Source organism: Mytilus edulis, chromosome 3, assembly GCF_963676685.1.
Source record: "Mytilus edulis chromosome 3, xbMytEdul2.2, whole genome shotgun sequence".
Classification (NCBI taxonomy): Eukaryota; Metazoa; Mollusca; class Bivalvia; order Mytilida; family Mytilidae; genus Mytilus; species Mytilus edulis.
In genome coordinates this window covers 58,003,856-58,025,308 of record NC_092346.1, presented here as the reverse complement: position 1 = coordinate 58,025,308, position 21,453 = coordinate 58,003,856, and the positions used below count along the sequence as shown (strand labels likewise).

Below are 21,453 nucleotides of genomic sequence, written 5' to 3'. Positions count from 1 at the left end.
TTACTACTCACTCCAGTAATAATCCTTGTGTGTCCGTACGTTAAATTTTACTACTCACTCCAGTAATAATCCTTGTGTGTCCGTACGTTTTTAGTTTCCACTGATCGTTGTATTGAGAAATATGCATAGTGTGTTACATTTGTTAAAAAGTCGTGAAACATAGATTCATGAGAATTTAATTCATGTGAATCTAAACTATGCATGTTTTTTTTCAATGTTTTCTTTTCACACAAAGCGAGCAAAGTGTTTGTGTCTTCCAAGGCTTATAGAAATCCAAATATGTTTGATTTCCTACAATAGTCGTACAGGGCGCCAAAATTTCAATTTTAATATCTGTCTTTTTTGGTTAATTGCTTTGCCTTCATTCTCTTTTGAAACGTTTCACATTTTGCCTTTACTTGCAGACTATTCGTTATAAGTTTTGCTCATTGATGAAGGACGTACCCTGACGTAGTTGTCACATTGGCAAATATACCACATCTTCATATTTTCATACTTTTTATCTCGAAATCTAAATTCTTTGCGACATTTAAAGTAAGAGCATTCATTTTTTTCGCAGGGATGATTCAGGTACGAACATTTTATGAAAGTATTTGAGTGCTTTCCGGTATGCACCTTCTTTATTGTGCGATTATTCATTTGACAATGTTCTCTTGTCTGTATATCCTTTTCTTGTTATCCAGATTGCGATTTGGGTTATTGATTTTCATGGAAATTTTGTGAATTATTTATTTAATTTGAATATTATATAATACCTGAATACCATAGACGTGTTCTGCCTTTATGTGAATCATTTAATAGCGTTGTGAGACTTGGTTAACTCGCATGTGTTTTGTTAAACTATAAATCTTTTGTTTAATAAATGAGCGTATAATAAATAGTATTAGCTTTAGTATTCGTCCGTTTTATAAACAGTAAAGTAAATTCTGTTAGAAGTCACTTATGGACTTTTACAAACGATTAAAGTAGAAAACGAAAAATGTTGTCGTCATTTCCATCCCGACTCTTCTTTTCCACAGCATGCCTTCTCATTAATTTTGATAATTTCGACATTTATTCCTAACAGAACATTTTAAAACCAGTTCGATAGGTACTCGAACTATAACTGAATGAAAACTTAAACGTTATAACTGCTCTCAAGACTGAATGAAACACTGCCTATATAAGGTTTCAGATTATAACAGCAAATGCAATACAGATATTAGTACTTTACAAGTAAATTAAGTTTTGCACCAAATGACACGCTAGATTCTATGCCAATGCTGAATTTTGTGTGCTTCAGTCTTTAAGGAATTTCTACACACTGTTGCTATGATCAATAGAAAAATACCGAAATACCTACCAGTAATTGCTGAATATGAAACGAGTACAGATCGAATACCTGTATGTCGTCATCAACCATACAATTGGCGATAAATCCCGCTTAATTTTCAAATAAAGTAATTTTACGGAAAATTTTGTTCAGCCCACCCTCAATAAAGCTAATTGTTTAATAGAATCGACAATTGGAACTATTCTTATTCAACTAATTTTTATTTCAAGATTATAATTAAATTTTAGAAAAATTCTGTTAAATATGAAGTTTATTGAACCAGTGTGTTATAGTGGTTGTATATGTCTTGGAGATAAGTTAGCCGAAATATAAGGGAGGTAAGCAAATATAAAGATCACTAAACTTAAGATAAGGAATACAAAAGCAATTCGTATGCAGTATATTGTTGCTTCAGCGTAGTCCTTGTCAATTTCTATTATGCAATACTAGTATGTGTTTTGTTATTTTGAAGTATTTGGTATTGAAAGTAGATCGATCATTTGAAATCTCTGTTAGATGTACTCCCAATGTTTTACGACTCCACTTTACATATAGTATTGACAGTTGCGGACTGTATGGTTGACCTCTATATGTCTTGATTATTTTTTTATGTCGTTTCAATCACATTAACGTATATCCGGATCTCTTCTTAATCTTAACTCTAAGGCGAAATGTTCAAATAGATATATAATTGATACTGTGTATTTTTTCAATTTGAATGAAAACTAGTATGGCTATTTCAGATTTCTAAGCTCTTTTTCGTAAGTGCATGTGATGATACCCAGTTTGACATGATTAACGATTTTTTTTCATTTCCATTTAATTTCTTACAATGACGGTGAGGTAATGGTAAAATTTCTTCCTTTTAACTTTAAATGAATCCAAGAAAAATTCTCATACAGTTATTGGAAAAGTCATGTTTATCAAAGCTTATTGAAATAAACCTCGTCACTCTAAAACAATCTAATTAACTTTAACAAGTCTTCAGTAATTAAATTGAACCTTTTCTATTAATTGTTGAACTGTTTAAATCTAAATTATCATGGAAGGACAGAAAGTATTTGACTAATATCAGAGAATTCATCGTAACTTTGGAATTTGATTATAACGATTAGATTTATTTGCATCTTTTATTGTTTTATAAAGATTAAAATTCTGGTGTTAATTTTATTATTGTTCTTCCAATACCACCCACAAGTCATTAATATTTTATGATTTATATAACCGTCAAACATGTTTGATATTTTTCATTATTTATATCAAACAAAAGATCACATACGAAGAAATGTTATGCATATTTTAAAAAGTGCTCCTTGCTTGAAAGTTACAAGCTGTATGTCAAAAGTAGTTGGGTATCGGCACCTTCAAAAAAAGTTTGTCCAAACTCCAGAGAATGCTCCGTAAATTCAGTTTTTGGTAACATTAAATTTTTATTTTAAATTTCAATTTTGGAATAATATTGGATTTTCAAATCTAGGCATGCAACAGAAACATCCAACACTCAATTTAATTTTCAAATATGATGCAAAAACCTTTTTTTTAAAACCTTGATAAATAATTCACAAACGTCAAAAGATTGTATCAAGTTGTTTATTGATAGCGGTAAAATGCATTTGAAGTAGGCTTCTTTACATATATTTGTAACACAACTCTATCAAATTTCATCTAATTGTTCAAAGTTATCCTATTCATTGGCGAACTTCCATTCGGCAGCAGTTGTTCTAACCAAATACTCTAGAGAACACGAGGCAAGATTTATATGAAAATTGATATTGTAATGAGACATACATCCTCAAAATGTGTTGCATAATTAAAGTTTACTGATGAAAAATTAATAGAAACAATATCAATTGCGAACTATACAATGTATTATTCTATACTTAAAAATATGTAATTCAAGATTATTTTTTATCAAAGTTTTTTTTCTCAGTAAATGACATTTTCATTTCCTTGTAATCTACCCACTTTTTGAATCAACATACACATGGTTTGATGCTAAGTATAATTCAAATTAAATAATACGCTGTTGCTTTCTTGTGGTGAAACTGAAAACAAACAATTACTTTTACAGGGTTTATGATAGTACCATAGATCAGACACTATAAGACTTTTATTGGAATAAATCTAATATTTAAAAAAAATTTGGCCGTTGTGGCTATAATGTTTCCATCCTAAAGATATGTAAATCAGAACAACTGAAGTAAAATCGCCAGCTTTTAGAAATGTTGTAAAAATGATGAGATGCACAAGTATGCCATTCTAAGCATCTGTACTTCACGTACCTTATTACAATCCTGAATTAAATCGACGGAGAAAAATATCACCTTATAAACAACTTCCATATTTTATATTTGATCGAGTTATCAACGGAATGGGATATAGTGCAGGCGGTAGGGTTGTTGTTGATATCTCAACAGATTGAATTAGAATATTCCGATGATGAAATTATTAAAACATCTTACATTGAGAGCCCTTTATACTGATTGCCTCGAATTCACACACTATATTGCAAGAAAATATGTTTGATGACGTGTTATTGACACGTTCGTCAGTATCAATTTCCTAATGTTAAATGGTAATAAAGTTATTGTTTGCTAATAATACAAATGCTCATTTAATTATTTTGTCTGCAGTTTTAAATTTCCGCTGTTGTATTTCTGAGTAGATTTAATAAACCAACTCAAGAGTTGTGCAAGAATAAGACAATGGACTGCAGTGCCAATAACAAGTTCGTCCATTAAAGAAAAGTAAAAGAAAAACATTTTATTATTTTCTATTTGGTTAAAATACAGATTAAATGACACAAGCTCAATTGAACCAATGGGATTGCTAATGTAAACAACAAAAACAGCTGCCATTTTAATTATTTTCTGATGATACAAAAAGTGAAATAACAAATGTACCGAACTTCATCGAAAAATCAAGACGGAAAGTCCCTGAATAAATGGCAAAATCAAGACGGAAAGTCCCTGAACAAATGGCAAAATCAAAAGCCAAAACACATCAAACAAATAAAACACAACTGTCATATTCCTAACTTGGTACAGACATGCGTATATAGAAGATGCAAAGGACTTATCTAAATCATTTTTTCTATTAAGATTCAAGTTTTCTTGTAAGTGCATTTTAGCAGAAATTGTCATTTAAATGAATATATACGGGTTGATTGCAATGACAAAAGGTGTCCCCCTGACGATGTATATAACCTTGTCTAGTTATTTCGTTATTGAGGCTGTAAATTAACTTTCAGCTCGTTACTTTTCTCTACATGAATGAAAGATCGAGAATTGTTGATGTCATTATTACTGGTTGAGGGAAACCACAAATAGCTTGAGAGAAATGTCAGACCTTAAAGTATCTAATATCCATCAATACTTTAATGCAGTTTTTCACAGTCCTTTTTGGTAATTAATGTTTCAATGACATTATCAACATAATGGTCAGATACTGACCACATTGAGATGGGATTGATGCTTATGATACAATTAAATGACCATCGCTGTCTTCTGGCTTTAGTTTGTCGATTCACTATAATATAATTGTCGTTGGTATTTTCACTTTCTAGTCAGTTGATATTTTTGAAATATTTTTAAAAACACTTCGTAATAGTCTGTCAGGTATCTAATCAAGTTTCTACAAAACTTCGTAATAGTCTGTCAGGTATCTAATCAAGTTTCTACAAAACTTCGTAATAGTCTGTCAGGTATCTAATCAAGTTTCTACAAAGGTATTAAAATGTCAGCAGGTTTCTCAACATCATAAGCAAAAATATAAATTAGAATATGAAACTAATTTTCAAGTGCTAAAAGTTGATACATATAATATAAACAACAATGACAAACACTAAACGTAATTTCACCATTTAATTAGTTTAAAACATTTAAACTATCAAACATGGCATCTTTCCGTATTTTTTGCTTAGGTGTTTGTAATTCTGTCTTGTCAGTAATTAAACACCTTCTCTTGTATTAAATCCATTCCCCTTAAGTTTATGCCCGCGTCACACTGTCCCGATTTTTACGCCGATGGCAACACGATTATGGAAATTTTCAAAATCGGGACTGATCGTATCCAGATCGGGCTATTCGTAGTGCCATCTTTAACCATCGTAGAACCATCGGCCACTTTTTCTAGCCTTCGGGGACATCTTCGGGAAGGGTTCTAAATTTTTTAACATGTTAAAAAATCCCCGAAGGTGCGTCCGATGTTGAGGGTTCGTATTGAGTTCGTATCACCATCCTTACCATCGTAATGTCACCGGGAATGCATCTTTGAACATCGTATTACATTCGTGTTTCCATCGTTTCCATCGGGCAGTTTTGGCATTACGATGTCTACACGAATGAATCACGAAGCTACCCGAAGGTCTTACGATGGAAACACGACTTCGTGAAGACCTCGTCATCCCGTCGTGTTGCCATCGAATAAAAGTACGAAAGCGACAAGATGGAACTACGACGGCAATAAATCCAGCTAAATGTAAGTTAATTTTCGCGCTAAAATCCAATTAAAGTGCCATGTGCGATATGCACTGGTCAGTCTAATACGACAGTTAAAAATGACGTTCACAAAACATGGAGCTCATATCATATGATTCTATCAGAACAAGAAAGGCGACAGCGTTGTTTCTATTAATTCAAATGGAACAAGAAGAGCAGCTATTACAGGCTCCGGATTTACTTTTACAAGTAAAATATTATTTTTTGTCAATTTTTCATATCAAGTAACATAATGAAAATCATAAACGCGCCTCGTACACCAACACTGCAGGTACACGTATATAGGGAAACCAACTTTTTCTTCATTATTCTGATTTTTTATGTATCGTCTGAGTTGTTGTCACACGAATGTTTACTCCCTAACCATTTTGTTTTCTATATGTCATATTTTGCCGCATTTGTTGCTTTCCCAACATCCTTCCTTTTGTCTATATTATTATGATATTCTCCTGGAAAGAGCACTTTTTGAATAAAAGGGATCAACGAACCCATTACCTTACCTTTAAGATAGATCAGTAAACATGGGCATAATTATGGGTGATTATTCAGACTAGTGAACACATTTTACAGTTCAAACAAGGCAATTCCGAGCGTGGCATCCCCTCGTATGTAACATATTGGGGACAAATATGGACACTATATTTGTATATGACACATGCAGAAAATGGTAAATTGAATATGCATATTTGATACATAAACTATTTTTTTAGAAATCAACCAAAACATTCAGTAACTGGAAATACCTTTAATATTGTCTTTAGAACCAGCAGGTAAAAAAATGAGGTACCAATTTCCTGTGTATTATGCTATTTCAAGGAGAAAAAACAAGAAAGTCCATCTGCATGACCTTGACCTTTGGCCTTGGACGTAAAAAATGTCAGATCATTACAAGGAGGAACAATAAACCAAATGTGGTTAAAATCTTTTAAAGCATATTAGTTTTAGAGTGTCCACAAGGGTGATATTGTCTTGTATTACAACTGCCACTGTGACCTTGACCTTTGAACTTCAAAGTCAATAGCGCTTAAGATATTCTTAACGAGTAACACCATACCAAGTTTTGAGCATTTTGATTCTAGAGTGTCCATAACAATTTTATCTACACGCAACATACGGCATATCATTTAAATGCATCGTAAGCTGTACACGACGTCTTTTAGACATCGTATGGCCATCGCGCCACCATCGTAATCCATAGTGTAGCCTTCGTAATCCATCGTGTAGCCTTCGGGATCCATCGTGTAGGCTTCGCCTGAGATATGAAGCTTAAATACCCGTCTTCGGTTAACCTTCGTATGTCCATCTTTTGCTATCGTATATAATATCGGCACCATCGTATAGACTTCGTTATTCATCGTACTTGCTTCGGTCACTTTTTGGTATTTTAACGAGATCGGGACCAACTTCGTACGAACTTACAATTTTCGCATTCGGGTGTCCATCGTATATAAAAATCGGGACAGTGTGACGCGGGCATTATGATAGTCATACACAAAATAGATAATTCCCAAACTTTAACGCTATATTTAAAGAATTGCTAAAAGGACATACATTGCCAATGTTAGAACAGGACAGGAAAAGCGCGTTTTAAAGCTGACTTCCCTGTCTGAAGTTTCACCAGAAGTTCTCAAACAGCAATTAATTTGAGGGTTGAGGAAGGAATAATTTGACAATTCATAAACAATATTCTTTGAAATGATATTAAGTAAGCCTTAGCCATGCTTTGCAAAAAAACATCTTGTGAAATTCAAAACAAGGAAGCAATTTGTTTTTTAAAACTATATACAAATTACTTTGTATCGAAATTCGGTGAACAAAATAAACCGCTTTTGGGTTGTTAGGCTATGTGGTAACGTGACCTAAAAGTATAAGCATATAGATTTGTTCATATCAATTTTGAAAAAAAATGAAATACATATGTAAGATGATAATTACATCTTGAAGAAGAGTCGGCACATTCCCTTCTGTCGTAGTATTTTCCAATTATATATAACACATTCCTAAAAGGGGAATCATACTAGTATATGATTACGATGATGTTGGTTTACCTCTGTGAGACAGCAACCTAACGACAATAATAACCACATCAAAAGGGCCATGAACTACAATATTTTACACTAGACAGTATGTCAAACTCTAAATTGTATACAGTAGACTAAAGTTGTGAAGGTAACAAGCAAAGCAACTATTGACGAGTTTCCACGAATGGTACAGGAAAAATGGATAGGTTGCGCTTGTTAAACTAAGATTTTTAGATTTCATTTGCATTTTTCAAATATTTACGCATACAATTTGTTAGTTCATGAGAACTATGATTCATATTATACAATTTCATATTTTTAATGTCGTTTAACAATACTGAAACTCGTTTATTAAAATGTTTTAATAATTTATAAGCCACCACTGCAATTACGGTGTCAGTGGTTGTACGTTAATTAGAACGCGCAGTTGTTTTGCTATTATTGTCAGTGTCTAATAAGTTTCGGGGAAATTTATTCTGTAGTCTCCAAAAAGTTATTTATGTTCTGTGTATCGAAAGTGTAAAGGTTTGCATCTGCTTAAACAGATAATGGTAAATGTATAGTGCATATTTGTGTATCTACTTTATCATGGTGCCATCGAAATTATCATGTTTGTTGTAGTTTAGCTCTTGTTGTAGTTGTTGTTTTCAGTAGCTTTTATTTTTATTTATCTGACTGAATTGGTTTTTTTTCATTTGTATTTGTATTATTCAACTAATTATATAATTCTCTTTTTTAGATGCGATTGTTAGGGCGGCAGGAAATAATAGTGTATTTATTGGGACTTTTGTGTGCATGTGTATATGGAATGAAAATAGACTTTTCCAGATTAAGACAAATTCGACGTCCATACATAGAAAAGCGAAATAATCAATGTTCAGGTTAGTCTAATAGATTTATTTTTACTTTTTTTTTTTCTCAAGGTATTCTTTTTATCACTTGTGAACCAATTTTTCTCATTAAATTTCATCATTTTCAGTATAAGAGTTTTCAAATTCTATTTTTAACCAAAATATTGTTTTCCTACTTCAGTGACTTGTTTTAACATTATCTTATTCAAATTCCAAAAATCAGAAATTTTACTGGTAATATCGGCGCGGTTATACAACCTCCTTGCAATGCCTTAGTATATAATTCAATTAAATGTTTTTTTTTTAAATGGAGTGAGATAAAGGTAGGAGTATTCCACAAAATCTTTGGCATTTCCTAAAACATACTTTTTTTTCACATCTCAGTTTTCGAGTTCATCTGTCTGATCTTATCACATGAACATTGAATATAAAAATGTTGCTCTTTTCGTAAATATAACAATTTAATAAATTGTCTGTGCAGGTTAAAAAAATATACGTTAATACTTTTATAAAGTAGGTATCTTTTTACAATTTGCAAAATCCAGCAGTGAACGAGTTGTCTTATTTTGCTGCGCTAGGGGCATCAGTAGTATAAATTACATGTATGTAAATTAACTCTTGACAACGAGACATGACTCGCCTGTGTAGCATGTATACCTATTCAAAAAATGTCATAGTCTTTCGTCTATGACTGATGTGGCGGGTAAAAATGGAATATATGGAAATGAGATACAACTGTTTACCAAACATCATTTATTTATCATTAGTGCTTCCCTTTAACTAACATAATCACAAACTATATGATAATGCGTTGAAGCTATGGACACTAAGGCGAGACAAACATTCCAACATTTACATTTGGTGACACGTAGTGATGGAGGAATGGAAGACGATTTTGATGTAAAGACAAATGTAACATATTTATAGTTATGTGTGACATTGTTACAATGTATTCCGTACCTGAAAATAAAGTCATGTTGACCTCCGTAGATCTCCGAAAACCATGGGAATGTAGTTATATTTTAACCGTTTTAAGATCATGAATTGTATAATATTTCAGTGATATAGCACAAACAAGATTTTTTAAGTGGTAAATTAAAAGCATTATCGGATCCTGGTAATTGAAAAAAATAGATAATTCTTCAGAACTTTCAATTATAATGTCACTATGCTATTTCTGACATGCCAATACTGTCTTTTTGAGTTTATACAAATCCCTCAGTTTTTGTTTGTTACCTTGATTTGTGTTTCTTAAACGATTTTCGAAATTTGGACATCGGTAAACTTCTGTAGGTCTAATATTTGACATAGAATGACAATTTCAGACATAGTTAGGGAAAATAAGATATGAGCTACAGCATTACACAAAAAGACAATTTCTAATACACTCGGAAAGAAATTATATGGGATATCCATCCATGACAAAAATTCAGCAGATGAACATAAAAAAGGATCTTAAGTGAGTCCTTCAACGCGGAGCAAATAAGCCTCAGCGCACTGCAAGTCTAAGACGGCCCTTAGCACTGGTTTAAGCGGAAGTCTTTGCAAATTGTCAACCACCCAGTATTTTTTTGTTAACAGCTAAAAAGATATTTCCATTCTCAATTTTATTAGAAAGAGTTTTTATATCTTTTGATCTTTGAATTTGATAACCAAAACATAGGCTTCTCGAATTGTACAACTGTTAGAGACATCTTAAAACTTTCCGAACAATCTGTTGTTTCATGGTATCTAACTTTACCTTATGAAACAAATATTTACCTTTCCTTTGCTATGAATTAGAGTTATAAAAAAAGAATTGCTAAGGTATGTTTGTGCAAATAAAAAGAAACTTTTAAGGCGATCTTTAGCTTTAATTAATTTCCAAGACAAGTTCTAGGGAATTAACAGAGCTTTGTGGAATTAATGGATTCTAGTGAATTTATGCAGAAAGCAAAACTTATTGCTTTCAGTCACAACCACATTGATGTAGCTGAGTTGATATTACTCGGAAAAGAAAGAAATGGACATCAAATTGTAATTACCAAATATCCAAATGAATAAATAGTAGATTATCATACATAAAGTGCAATAATGCTTTTGTTTTTCTAATATTCTGTCTGGATGACTGACGTAATGTTACCTTTTATGGCCAGACTGACAAAATATGTTCGAATCTCGTGCTACACTGTATACAAGTGTAGATTTTTCTGCCATAACTGTCATTTGGGGAAATCTACGTTGAATACTGAATACTTAAGTTACTTTGTTGTAATTTACTATATCTAGATGTTATGAAAAGAGAACAATTAATCAGTAGTCACGGAATTAAACTGTCAGAAAATGTGCTTATTGACTAAATATGATGGAAAGTCAATAAATTCTATGACCTGAGAAGGGTATTACATCGGGAAACAAACAAATATCATCTTTGATGAGTAGTTATTGTCAAACGGAAAGACGTAAAATAAATATTCTTGGTACAGCTTTTAACCATGCACATAACATGCTGCACTCGCCTTCTGCATGCTCGGTGATTACATTGCATATTTTGCATGGGACATATATTTTTTTGAAAACAGAATTTTGCGGGGGTAAACATGTTAGTGGGATCCCAACCCTCCCCTAACCTGGGACAGTGGTGTAACAGTACAACATCAGTACGGACTATCAAAATCAGTTGAAAAGGACTAAGTTAACTCATCAGATAGATACAAATAGAAACACATCTAACAAAAACAGAGTGGCCGGGTACTTGTATCCCAACAACACAAAAAGACACTAAGTACTGAACTGAGAGTACTCACAGGTTTCTGACAACTAGTTCAAAGCCACTAACAACTTATAAAGAAAATCATGCATCTAAGACTAAATAATCAATCAGTACACATCCAACATCCAATGGATTAAAGCATTCATAACGCACTTTCATCAAGAAATAAAAAAATTCTAAGCAGCACATTTGAAGAAATATTCTATGATTTATATTCTATGATATAATATTCTACTGGGGGAAAATACAGTATTTTTATACGGTATAAAGGGATGGTAGATATATCCCAACAGGAACAACGAATAATGGCATTGTTCATAACGAAGTTTCTAGGAAAAATTCTGTTAGGCGGAACAAATATAAGTTGACAAACGTGTTGTTTTTTCTTGGCGGTTTTATGAATGCCTTTATGTCTGGACTTGTCACGTAAGATTATATTTGTGTCACAGAAAAGGTCCATTTGTCGTAGAATCAACCAATATCTGTAGTCGTTATTGAATACTGAATTTAAATTTTTCATGAGGGATACAATCATTGTCACTCGTGGGGCAGAAACTAACTTACCATAATGGTTCTCATAGTAGGGATCGTGTTTCTTTAGTTTTTCTGTGTACTGCTTTATTGACTATTGTTTGCCCTTTTGTCCTTCATCTTTTGGGCTTGGTGTATGTTTTCAGCTTTGCCTTGTGATTATTTATTGCTGACTTATTTGTTTTATCATACTTAGTAAAAATTATCAGTTTGTGTCGTTTTATTAAGAACAATTTTTATGATATCTTCCTATTTCCTAATACACCTTGACTTTCAACATTTCTGAAGTAGTCCAGTATGGCACTTTAAATTTATAAATTTGTATGACTGATCCTGATCTAATAATATGTCGATATCATACTTTTTGAAAAACAATAAAAAGAAAACAAACATCAACACATTCACTAGACTTTATTCTAAAAAGTCATTCAAAAGTTACCCAAAAGAATACACAATGATGTTCTAGATTCTATGCTTTTGATCTTAATTCGCCTATGATTCGTCATTTTATCATTTGTATTATCATAGTGCATTATAATAAGTTACAGACAGCTAATATTCGCTCTGAAAACTCTTCCTCGTTTATCCTATATTGACACATTATATGTTTGTTATCAAAACAAACAATTAATGGTGTCTGAAGATCTTCCTTAACGTTTATTTATTGTTATTAATTTTGTAATTGTCACTTACACTTGTCTAGAAAACCAGGGTTATGTCTGTGGTGCGTGTTGTCTCGCTCATTAGTTTCGTATCTGTAATTTCATTCCCGTAAGATCGATGTTACACTGATGGGAATATGGTATAAAGTGTGCACTATTGCATTGTCTGGATATTAATGTCGCATACAGTTAGTGAAATATGTCTATATTTTAATATCTCTTATGTATAAAAACTTTTTAAAAAGTAATTGATGGTTTGTTTTAATTCTTCGCCGTATAAAATAATCTACAATTATGGCTTAGAAAAAACAAAGTTTAAGCAACTTTAGTACTAATGGATTTACAAAATATATGGATTTAATTGGTCAAAGTTTCATTATTGTGTGTGATATAGCTTGAGCCTACTGTCGCCTTTAACGGAAATTTATACTTTTGTTCATTATCAGATACTGTCTTGTAAAAATCGATTATTCAGATAAATTGTAGACTTTAATTTCCTGAATTATATGCCACACCACAAGTTTAAACAGGATTATATCTGACCATTACCTTTGATAATACTTGGCAACCATATTTTGTCCTAAATTGACACATGAATCAGTAGTTACTTTCTTTGCTATTTTCAGCACCACTCCTCGAAATGAAATGATAACTTTTCACTTAACAAATACGGTGACACGATGTCGGTGTCCAGATGATAAGTCCTGCTTACAAGAAAATTTTGTTTTAGATTAATCATACATTTTGAAATTTGAAAAATATTCTTCCCTCTTTTTCACAATTTATATCGTCCAAGATGAATAACAAGTCTGAAATGAGACAATATTTACAGTTTAACTGTTCTTTATTGTATATTTATGCAACAAGCGCTCTCTAACTCGACAGCAAGGTACAGGGAACAGTTATTTATGAAGGAGAACTTTGCATAATTATAGGATTCGTGACAAGTGAGAACTTGATGTCTGAAGAGTTGGTATCAAGAGATACCAAATTCTCACGAGTTGTTTAATCTATTTCTCTCATTTGTCTTGAATAATATCGATACGTTCATTGGTCTAATGAATAGCCAATAGAAATGTCGCAATTTCGTAATATAATTGCATTGGCTAACCAAATACTGAATTGCGTTTTCCGTATAAATTATTCATATTACATCCCGTTTAGTGTGACGCACGATGTATGTTTTCATGCAGAAAAGACATAACAGCCAGAAGAGAAAGAAATCAGAACGCAACCAAACATCACAAAAACAACCCATCATATATCTACAAGTCAAACTATATATAATCACCAATGATAAACAAGTGTCTTAACTTAGAGGGTAAGATCTATATCGATTTCAAAGAAGAAAAGGGTTCCACTGGTTTTAACGTCCAGTGACGATTATAACATGCATATTCATATGAACTCTGCTTTGTGATAGACCAACACGCTGAGTCGGTTTTTAAACTTGCCAGTTCACGAGGAGGCAGTTAACAGGAAAGCAAACTGGATTTATGTAAACGAATTATGGACTAGTATCAGAACGAACACAGTAAACTTTTGTCGAAAAAAACTCCCGAATCTCTTGTTATAGTATAGAGATTATAGTTATACTTACAGGATTATAACAAGCTTTGTCTCGAGAAAATACACTCGTGCAGTTAACATCAAACTTTGCTTAAAAAATGAAACTCTTGCCGATAACATCAAACTTTGCCTTAAAATATATATTGTTTTAACCAACCTCTGAATGTTTTGCCTGTCCTTACTTAAGATTAATGGTCATAAACGGTTCTTGCTGTCTTTTCTGGTTTCTCCAGTAGTTTATATTTTTGACAGAATAACTTGCACAAAAATCATATCATATTGTTTAACAAACCTTGATAAATTGTTGTTCGGTCAAAAAGTATTTTTGTTATCTTTCACATTCCCAGCTCATGAATCGACTATGACTCAAGACAGACGGGAATATATGAAAGGTTATCCATATTAGTTTAACTTACTCATTGCTGATGTTTTACGAAAGTAGTGATATGCTCTTTGACAACAATTAATGATTTTTATGGATGATAAACATCATTAGGAGCAAAGATCCTTCTTTACCAAGATTAAACATCGTGTTTATCAATATTATAACATGTCATTGGTTAGATACATCTTCAGTATATATCATCCTGTTCTGTATTTGGTATCTTAAAACATACAAAGCACAGTATAAGTTGCGTTTGTTTGGTCCTTAATTTGTTAAAACATGTTCATTAACAAAATTCATAGCACTGTTTTGAAAGATGAATTTTATATTGGCAGAAATTGATATAAATTTTGATATACTTATTCATTTGACCCATAAAAATATGAATGGCATAACACCAATATGTTACATATGAAGGGAAATCATGCTTATTTGACTGAGAGGTAGATATCTATATCTTCCTTGGTCCTAAATTCCTGATTTGTTAACAGGAGGTCTTAGACATTTATTTTCTTACTGATCTTTCTCTCTCTCTCCCTCTCTCACTCCCTGTTCAATGAAAATTGCAAGAACTAATTACAGCTAAATCGATTTTATCACTTCAACAATATTACAAAGTAACAATTAAGAGAGCTCCAGTTGCTTGTTGTTTTTCTTCATTATTGGTTCTTCTTATCCTCTTTGTAGTAATGTTTAATGTTGTAAAACTAATAATCTTGTCAAATTGTTTCCTCGATACATTCCATGACACATCAACAACTGTAAAACTTGATGGTTTTTCTCTGAAAATTAATAGACTAGTTTATAAAACCTTCTAATCTGTCAAACAAGGGACAGAATGAAATCCCATGCGCCATTTCATTTCAGAAATTAATCCCCATTCATCATCAGGAATAACAGTGCAACAAAATCTTTTAAATCTGTGACATAGATTAGTGAATTGAAGAGAAGCCAGATTTTCATTTTATTTTACCAAACGAACTCATTCTTATGTCTTAAAAAGTAGGATGAACATTTAAAATTCTGATAATAATCTTTCAATTAACTTCATTGGTTTCTTTTTAAAAGAGAAACTATTAAGATCAGGCATTATAACGTATCAGCTATGTTTTCTATGAATAAACATGTTAAGATAAAGGGATACAGTTCAAAAAAGGGTCACCACTTATGACACACACAATATTCAAAGGATAACTTGGTGCATTTTTTTCAAATATATCGTTTCATTTTAATGCCATATACTTTTAATCACGATATTCTGTGGTTTTTTTTTTAAACCACCTGTGATGAAAAAGATTTAAAAAAGGGATGATAATTCTGGAGAGGAAAGTAAATCAATTGCTGCCGATCATACACTTGCATGTAACTAAAATTATATGACTGCTATATATATATAAAATCGTCTTATTGTGACATGCAGCTTAGTATTGTCACCTAATGTTCATTTGGTTAGAAAGTTTTGTCCACTTAATCTTACAAATGATACAAACTTCTACATTTTCTATGGTCTTTATTGCAACAAAACACAACATTTTACCTCATGGTATCGTTTCATTTATCTTATATGTACTAATGTTATTTGATGACTCGGATTCAGCTTTCGTATGAAGATACACTATTCATTGAGAACCCATGTTTTACCTGTCAACTTGTCTTCTTTTCTTTATTTTATCAACATATTTTACCAATATTTTGACTTTTCAGGTAACCCTTGCGAAGAAGATAAACCATTTCTTTGTCGATCGTCACCAACATGTATAGCTTTAGAACAAGTGTGTGATTCTATTCCACAATGTCCTGATGGGTTCGATGAAAGTCCAGCTTTATGTAATGCTAGTAAGTTTATAAAACTATTACAATCTGTTCTCACTTGTTTTTTCACCAGGGGGCGCTATTCAAACTATTATCGAAAAGTGCTCATTTTGAGTGTTGAAGGTCTTTGGTTTGATAATTGGCTATAGCTATAGTATGACTTTATAATGATGGCATAGTAACCGGATTTCGCATCCTTCCATGTGAGTAAAGAACAGTTTAAATTTGTGGTTCTTATACAGGGAGTTATCAAAAATGTGTCGACAGGGAAAGGATCTCCAGCTATGTATACAAATGCCGTCATACGATGCTAAAGCAGTTTAGAGCAGTACGTTTCCTGTTGCGAATAGTTGTATGCCAAATCTTGCCGATACGGAGCCAAAATAATTATTACGGGAGGATAAAATGTCTTCTTGCGGAATGTGTCCCTGTTATTATACTAAGGGCCAATCAAGGCAAAAACTATACTAAGAGCTAATAAAAGCAAACATCATAAGCCGAAGAGGAAATGAAACACAATTACTGCATGGGGTCAAAACACACACAAATTGTGCCGAAAACATTACACTTAAAAGCAGATATCAATAAGAATGTTACGAGCCGTAAACGAGGGTGAATTCCGATGCTTTTGGATGCTAAGCAGTTGTGATGTTTCTCCAAGCAGAGTACATAAACCAAATAAAGTTACCAGTTCTGATTATAGTGGCAAGTTTACGGTACCTGCTATAGTTAACACATTTATTCTTACATCTTAACATGATGGTGATGACTAATATTATGTACTAATACCTAAAAAGATAACAAACACAGACATACAAACAAACACAAACGACACATGGTTCAGAAAGCCTGACTAAGTAGTCATGAAACTTGGTAGACGAAGATATTACTGTCGATTCGTTACTTAGACCTCTCGGAACTTGAGTCTAAAAAAATGCTGTGATTTCGCTATAGAAAGGATGCGTGATGAAAAGACAGGTTTGTGACAGAACCATAACCTTAAAAATACAAATATTATGATTAACAAATTAACAAATCAGTTTATAACTAACTAAGACAAGACAGTATTATGTTTAAAGCAAGATGTTTTTAGAAAATTGCTCTATTCGGTCTATTTGGATAATATCGCAATAATTTATTATTTGAATTATAGAAAAAAGACCTTCAATAGGAGATCTGGAGGATTTTCTAATCAAAAATGAACATTGGATAATCCCCGCATTATTTAATGGCGCATCACCAGAGTTAGTAGCTCATAGTCTGGTTGGTAAGTATTGTGGGAGAAATTCTTAAAAATATGTCTTCTTTTTATGTGAAATATTGCATTAGCCCATATTACTTAGGATGACCCTGGGATGATGGTTTGTACATAAAATTCACCAAGTACACACATGGCCAACCAGTTGTGAAGACTTCTTGGAACGTGGAAACTTAAAATCCCTAAGCAGAGCATGGAAATTTGTCTAAAGTTTACTTATCGCAACACAGGCATATAACTTATATACACTTAGCGATTAATGGGACATTGCGCAGTCGGATTAGGATATTAATACATATTAAAACTCAAATATAAGGATTTTCCTTAATTAAAAAATCTTACAGATGGATATTTTTCAAAAGACTATTTTGCATGACAATTTTTTAATTTCATATCATCCAGTATTCAATTTGGTGATCGCTAATTCAGAACAGCAAAACAATGTCATATCGTATTCGCCAAATATTTTTTTAATTTGATATTATAATGAAGTATAAACCATGTGTTTTTATGTTAAGTCTACGACAAACTATTTTTTATCTTATATAATTCAATCAGAATTGTTTATCATCAGAAATGTGATATTAATAAAAAATGGAAATTGAAACGAGTTATAGATTTCTTTCCGTATTTTGCCAAAGTTTTCATAAAATAGTTATTTATCTGACGGATACATGACCAGAATATAACTAATCTCATAAGTTGTGTTTTCGTTTCATATTCCTTTTATTTACACAGTCAGATAGATTTGAATTAGCTAGACAAAATAAATATAATCTCAAAATTGTGCTTTCTATATTATAGCAATTGTTGACTTAGTACGTGACGTATAAGAGAACAATTTGCCAAATTAATACATAGTTAATTAGATAAAACATTTTTCAAGATTGATAAGACTTTCAATATCAGAGAAAAAAACATTTTATTACATTTTTGTAATAAATGACATTATTTTAATATGTTAATTATAGAAAAAAAAGCATGTATAGGGTCTCACTTTTTTAAACATTTTTTTTCTCCATAGTGTCGTCGGATTTGGAAGAGGTGAAACTTATGGTTGGAATGGACCCACAATCAGAAGAAAATCTTCATGAAGCTTTTATGGCAGTACTGACTGGCGATGAGAGACCATTGTTGAAAATGGGAATGCCTCAGGAAGAGTGGTTCGATGTACAATTCATGTTGAATAGGCTGATTGAAGGTGGTCTTCAAGTGTGACGTAATGATGACGTCACAATAAATGCCATATATTATTCAAAATGATCTTCAGAAAAAAATATTTTGTAACAATAAAGTTTAAAATGCATCTAAAATATATTTATTTTGTTAAAAACAAAATAGTGTGATAAAGGGTTAGAAAAAAAGAATAAATGGTTAAGGGAATAATCGTCGCATTCCAAGTTAATTTAAGGAGTTAGTATAAACTGAATTTGTTGAAATGTAAAAGTATTAAAGGATCTAAACCAAAAGATCGAATTCACTCAAGTATGTATTTTTTTCCTAAAAAGTTGTTTTAAGACTTATTCTGTTGAAGTTCCTTTTGTTTATAAACTTTACTAAAATGAACTGATTTTGTTAGTAATTTTAAAACAAATCAAGATATTGAAATTGTTATGCCTTTTTTCACTTCAAGAGCAGACCATAAAATTGAAAGTGTTAACTTTTTCATTATTTATAAGCGATAACCAGTCTTGCTTTGACAGGCTAATATTTGGCACATCATTGTTAAAACATTATGACATATGCTTTGACAATCTCAAATAGGATAAGTAATAAAATTTTAAACCTTTTGTAGATGTGGTAATTTTTTCGGTTTTTTATATTCTCAAGAGTAACTGCCTTTGGAGTGAACTGGATAAGGACATACATAGGTATATACAAAAATAAGTATCTAAGTAGTAGGAAAACAGAGTAGATGATTAATGAAGATCGTAATTCATTACGTAAAGTGTCGTTTTCTTCCACAATTTGTTTGTGCTGTTAACTTACAGATAACTTTTATTATTGGTGACGTTTACACGAGTGCTATGGACAGATTGCCGTCAAATATCAATTTGGAAATCCTCTAGAGTTTTCAACAAGAAATGGAATTGAATAAGTGTATCGAATTCCAGTTGAAATATTCCAGGGGGACATAATTCTAAGCTGTTAAGAATGCAAATCAAGATTATTATTTAAACGCGTAGGTTCGTAATTAATTTATGGCAACGAAAATGTTACGTTTGCCAACCAATAAAATTTGCTATCATACATAAATGTTAAGAGAAATATTTCAAAAAGTTTTCTTCTCGATTTTAATGAGGATTTATCTAATATTTTAGAAGTTTTGCGGATTTTTCGCCCTTATTGTTTTAGTTTTGTTCACGATCACATGTTAGTTTATCGTAAAATAGTACTTGCTCATTCGTATAAAATCAACATCATTAGAACAACTCCAGCAGATAGATGTCATTTTCATTAAAACTAAAATAAACATGTGACTACTTACAACACCGAGTTAATACTTTTCTGCTTACAATATATGTACTATTTTAATTTCTGATGTCAATTTGGAAATTGACCAAGGATGCCATTTTAAGATACTTCAAATCGAATACTGATAGCTCAACGAAATATTGAGGTCAGAGTTATAATCACCAATACAATTTAATTACTAGATGCGTTCGAACGAATTTCAAAAACTATATGCATATGCTGTTAAAATCAAGAGCAGTGACGAAGGTTAATAGTAAAAATGGATGTGTAATCGCTATCAATATCAGTTCTTCTCTTTCATAACCATGACTACAGTTTTACTATATTTTCAATATATCATAAGCCGATCTTTGTCTTTCTTTTTTTTCCCCATCTCCTTTATAGAACCAGTTTGGCATCAGAACAATAATTGTAAAAAAACAGTTATGTAACTTTAATTGATTAAAATAATTTACAGAAAATTATGACATAAAACACATTCTTCATATGGAATTGACTTGTGTTACCTTAATTGAAATTCTATCTCTGTGACTCAATATATAACTGAAAAGATTTTTTTTTTATCAATTTCGGAAGGAAAATTATAAACACTCAAAAGGTAATATGAGCTATTCCGCTTCTGATGATCATCCACATCATGCATTAGCAATTAAATGTTACTGAAATACTATGTCTTAGTTGCTGGTTATATTATTTATATAAGTGAAGGTTATATAAAAATTATTATTTACCAATATTGGATAAAATAAGACATGAAGCTTGTACTTGCTGTTTGCTAGATAACTCTGTATCTTTTGTTCGAATACTAATAAAGTTTATTTTGTTTTCATGAAGTTTTCTTTGCATCTAATTTATTAGTGATATACAACACATACAGCATTTACACCATCCAAACCCAACCATTCCAACGTACAGTCGGATTACACCTCCCCCCTTAAAAAAACCCAAACAATTAACAAACACACACAAAGCACAGTCAAAGGACGAAAAGTCTGAATTTTGATAGATAATGTGTATTCATATTCCGTCACTACTAACATAGTATGCAAACTATGCGCATATCCCAATTATCATGCCTTTGTTAGTCGTGTAAGTTTGTTTGTTTTAAATTATAGTTCATTTCTATGTGTCGGGGTTTAGTATGACGTCTATTTTCTCTGAACTAGTAAACATCTTTGTGTAGGGGCCATCTGAAGACCGCCCCCGGAGGCGGTTCTCTCGCTGTTTTGAAGACCCATTGGTGGACATGAGCTGTTATCTGATCATTGGTTGGTTTGTTGTCTTTTTGACAAATTCCACATTTCCGTTCTCTATTTTATAAATAAT

At 31.9% G+C, this 21,453-nt stretch overlaps 1 protein-coding gene across 3 annotated transcripts in view; it reads left to right on the top strand.

Moving 5' to 3' along the window:
• Positions 1–20,960, top strand: part of LOC139516931 (neuropeptide prohormone-4-like) — a 46,757-nt gene extending 25,797 nt beyond the window's left edge. The window contains exons 1-5 of one of the 3 annotated variants that reach the window (XM_071307404.1): positions 8,228–8,383; positions 8,572–8,713; positions 16,287–16,418; positions 17,548–17,661; positions 18,677–20,960. In XM_071307404.1, coding sequence (XP_071163505.1) covers positions 8,381–8,383; positions 8,572–8,713; positions 16,287–16,418; positions 17,548–17,661; positions 18,677–18,870 — 585 coding nt within the window. In that variant the 5' untranslated portion in view covers positions 8,228–8,380 and the 3' untranslated portion in view covers positions 18,871–20,960. Of the gene's footprint in view, positions 1–8,227; positions 8,384–8,571; positions 8,714–16,286; positions 16,419–17,547; positions 17,662–18,676 lie in introns of those variants that run through there. The other 2 variants (XM_071307403.1, XM_071307402.1) reach the window with 2 other exon arrangements.
• The last annotated feature ends 493 nt before the right edge of the window (positions 20,961–21,453 follow it).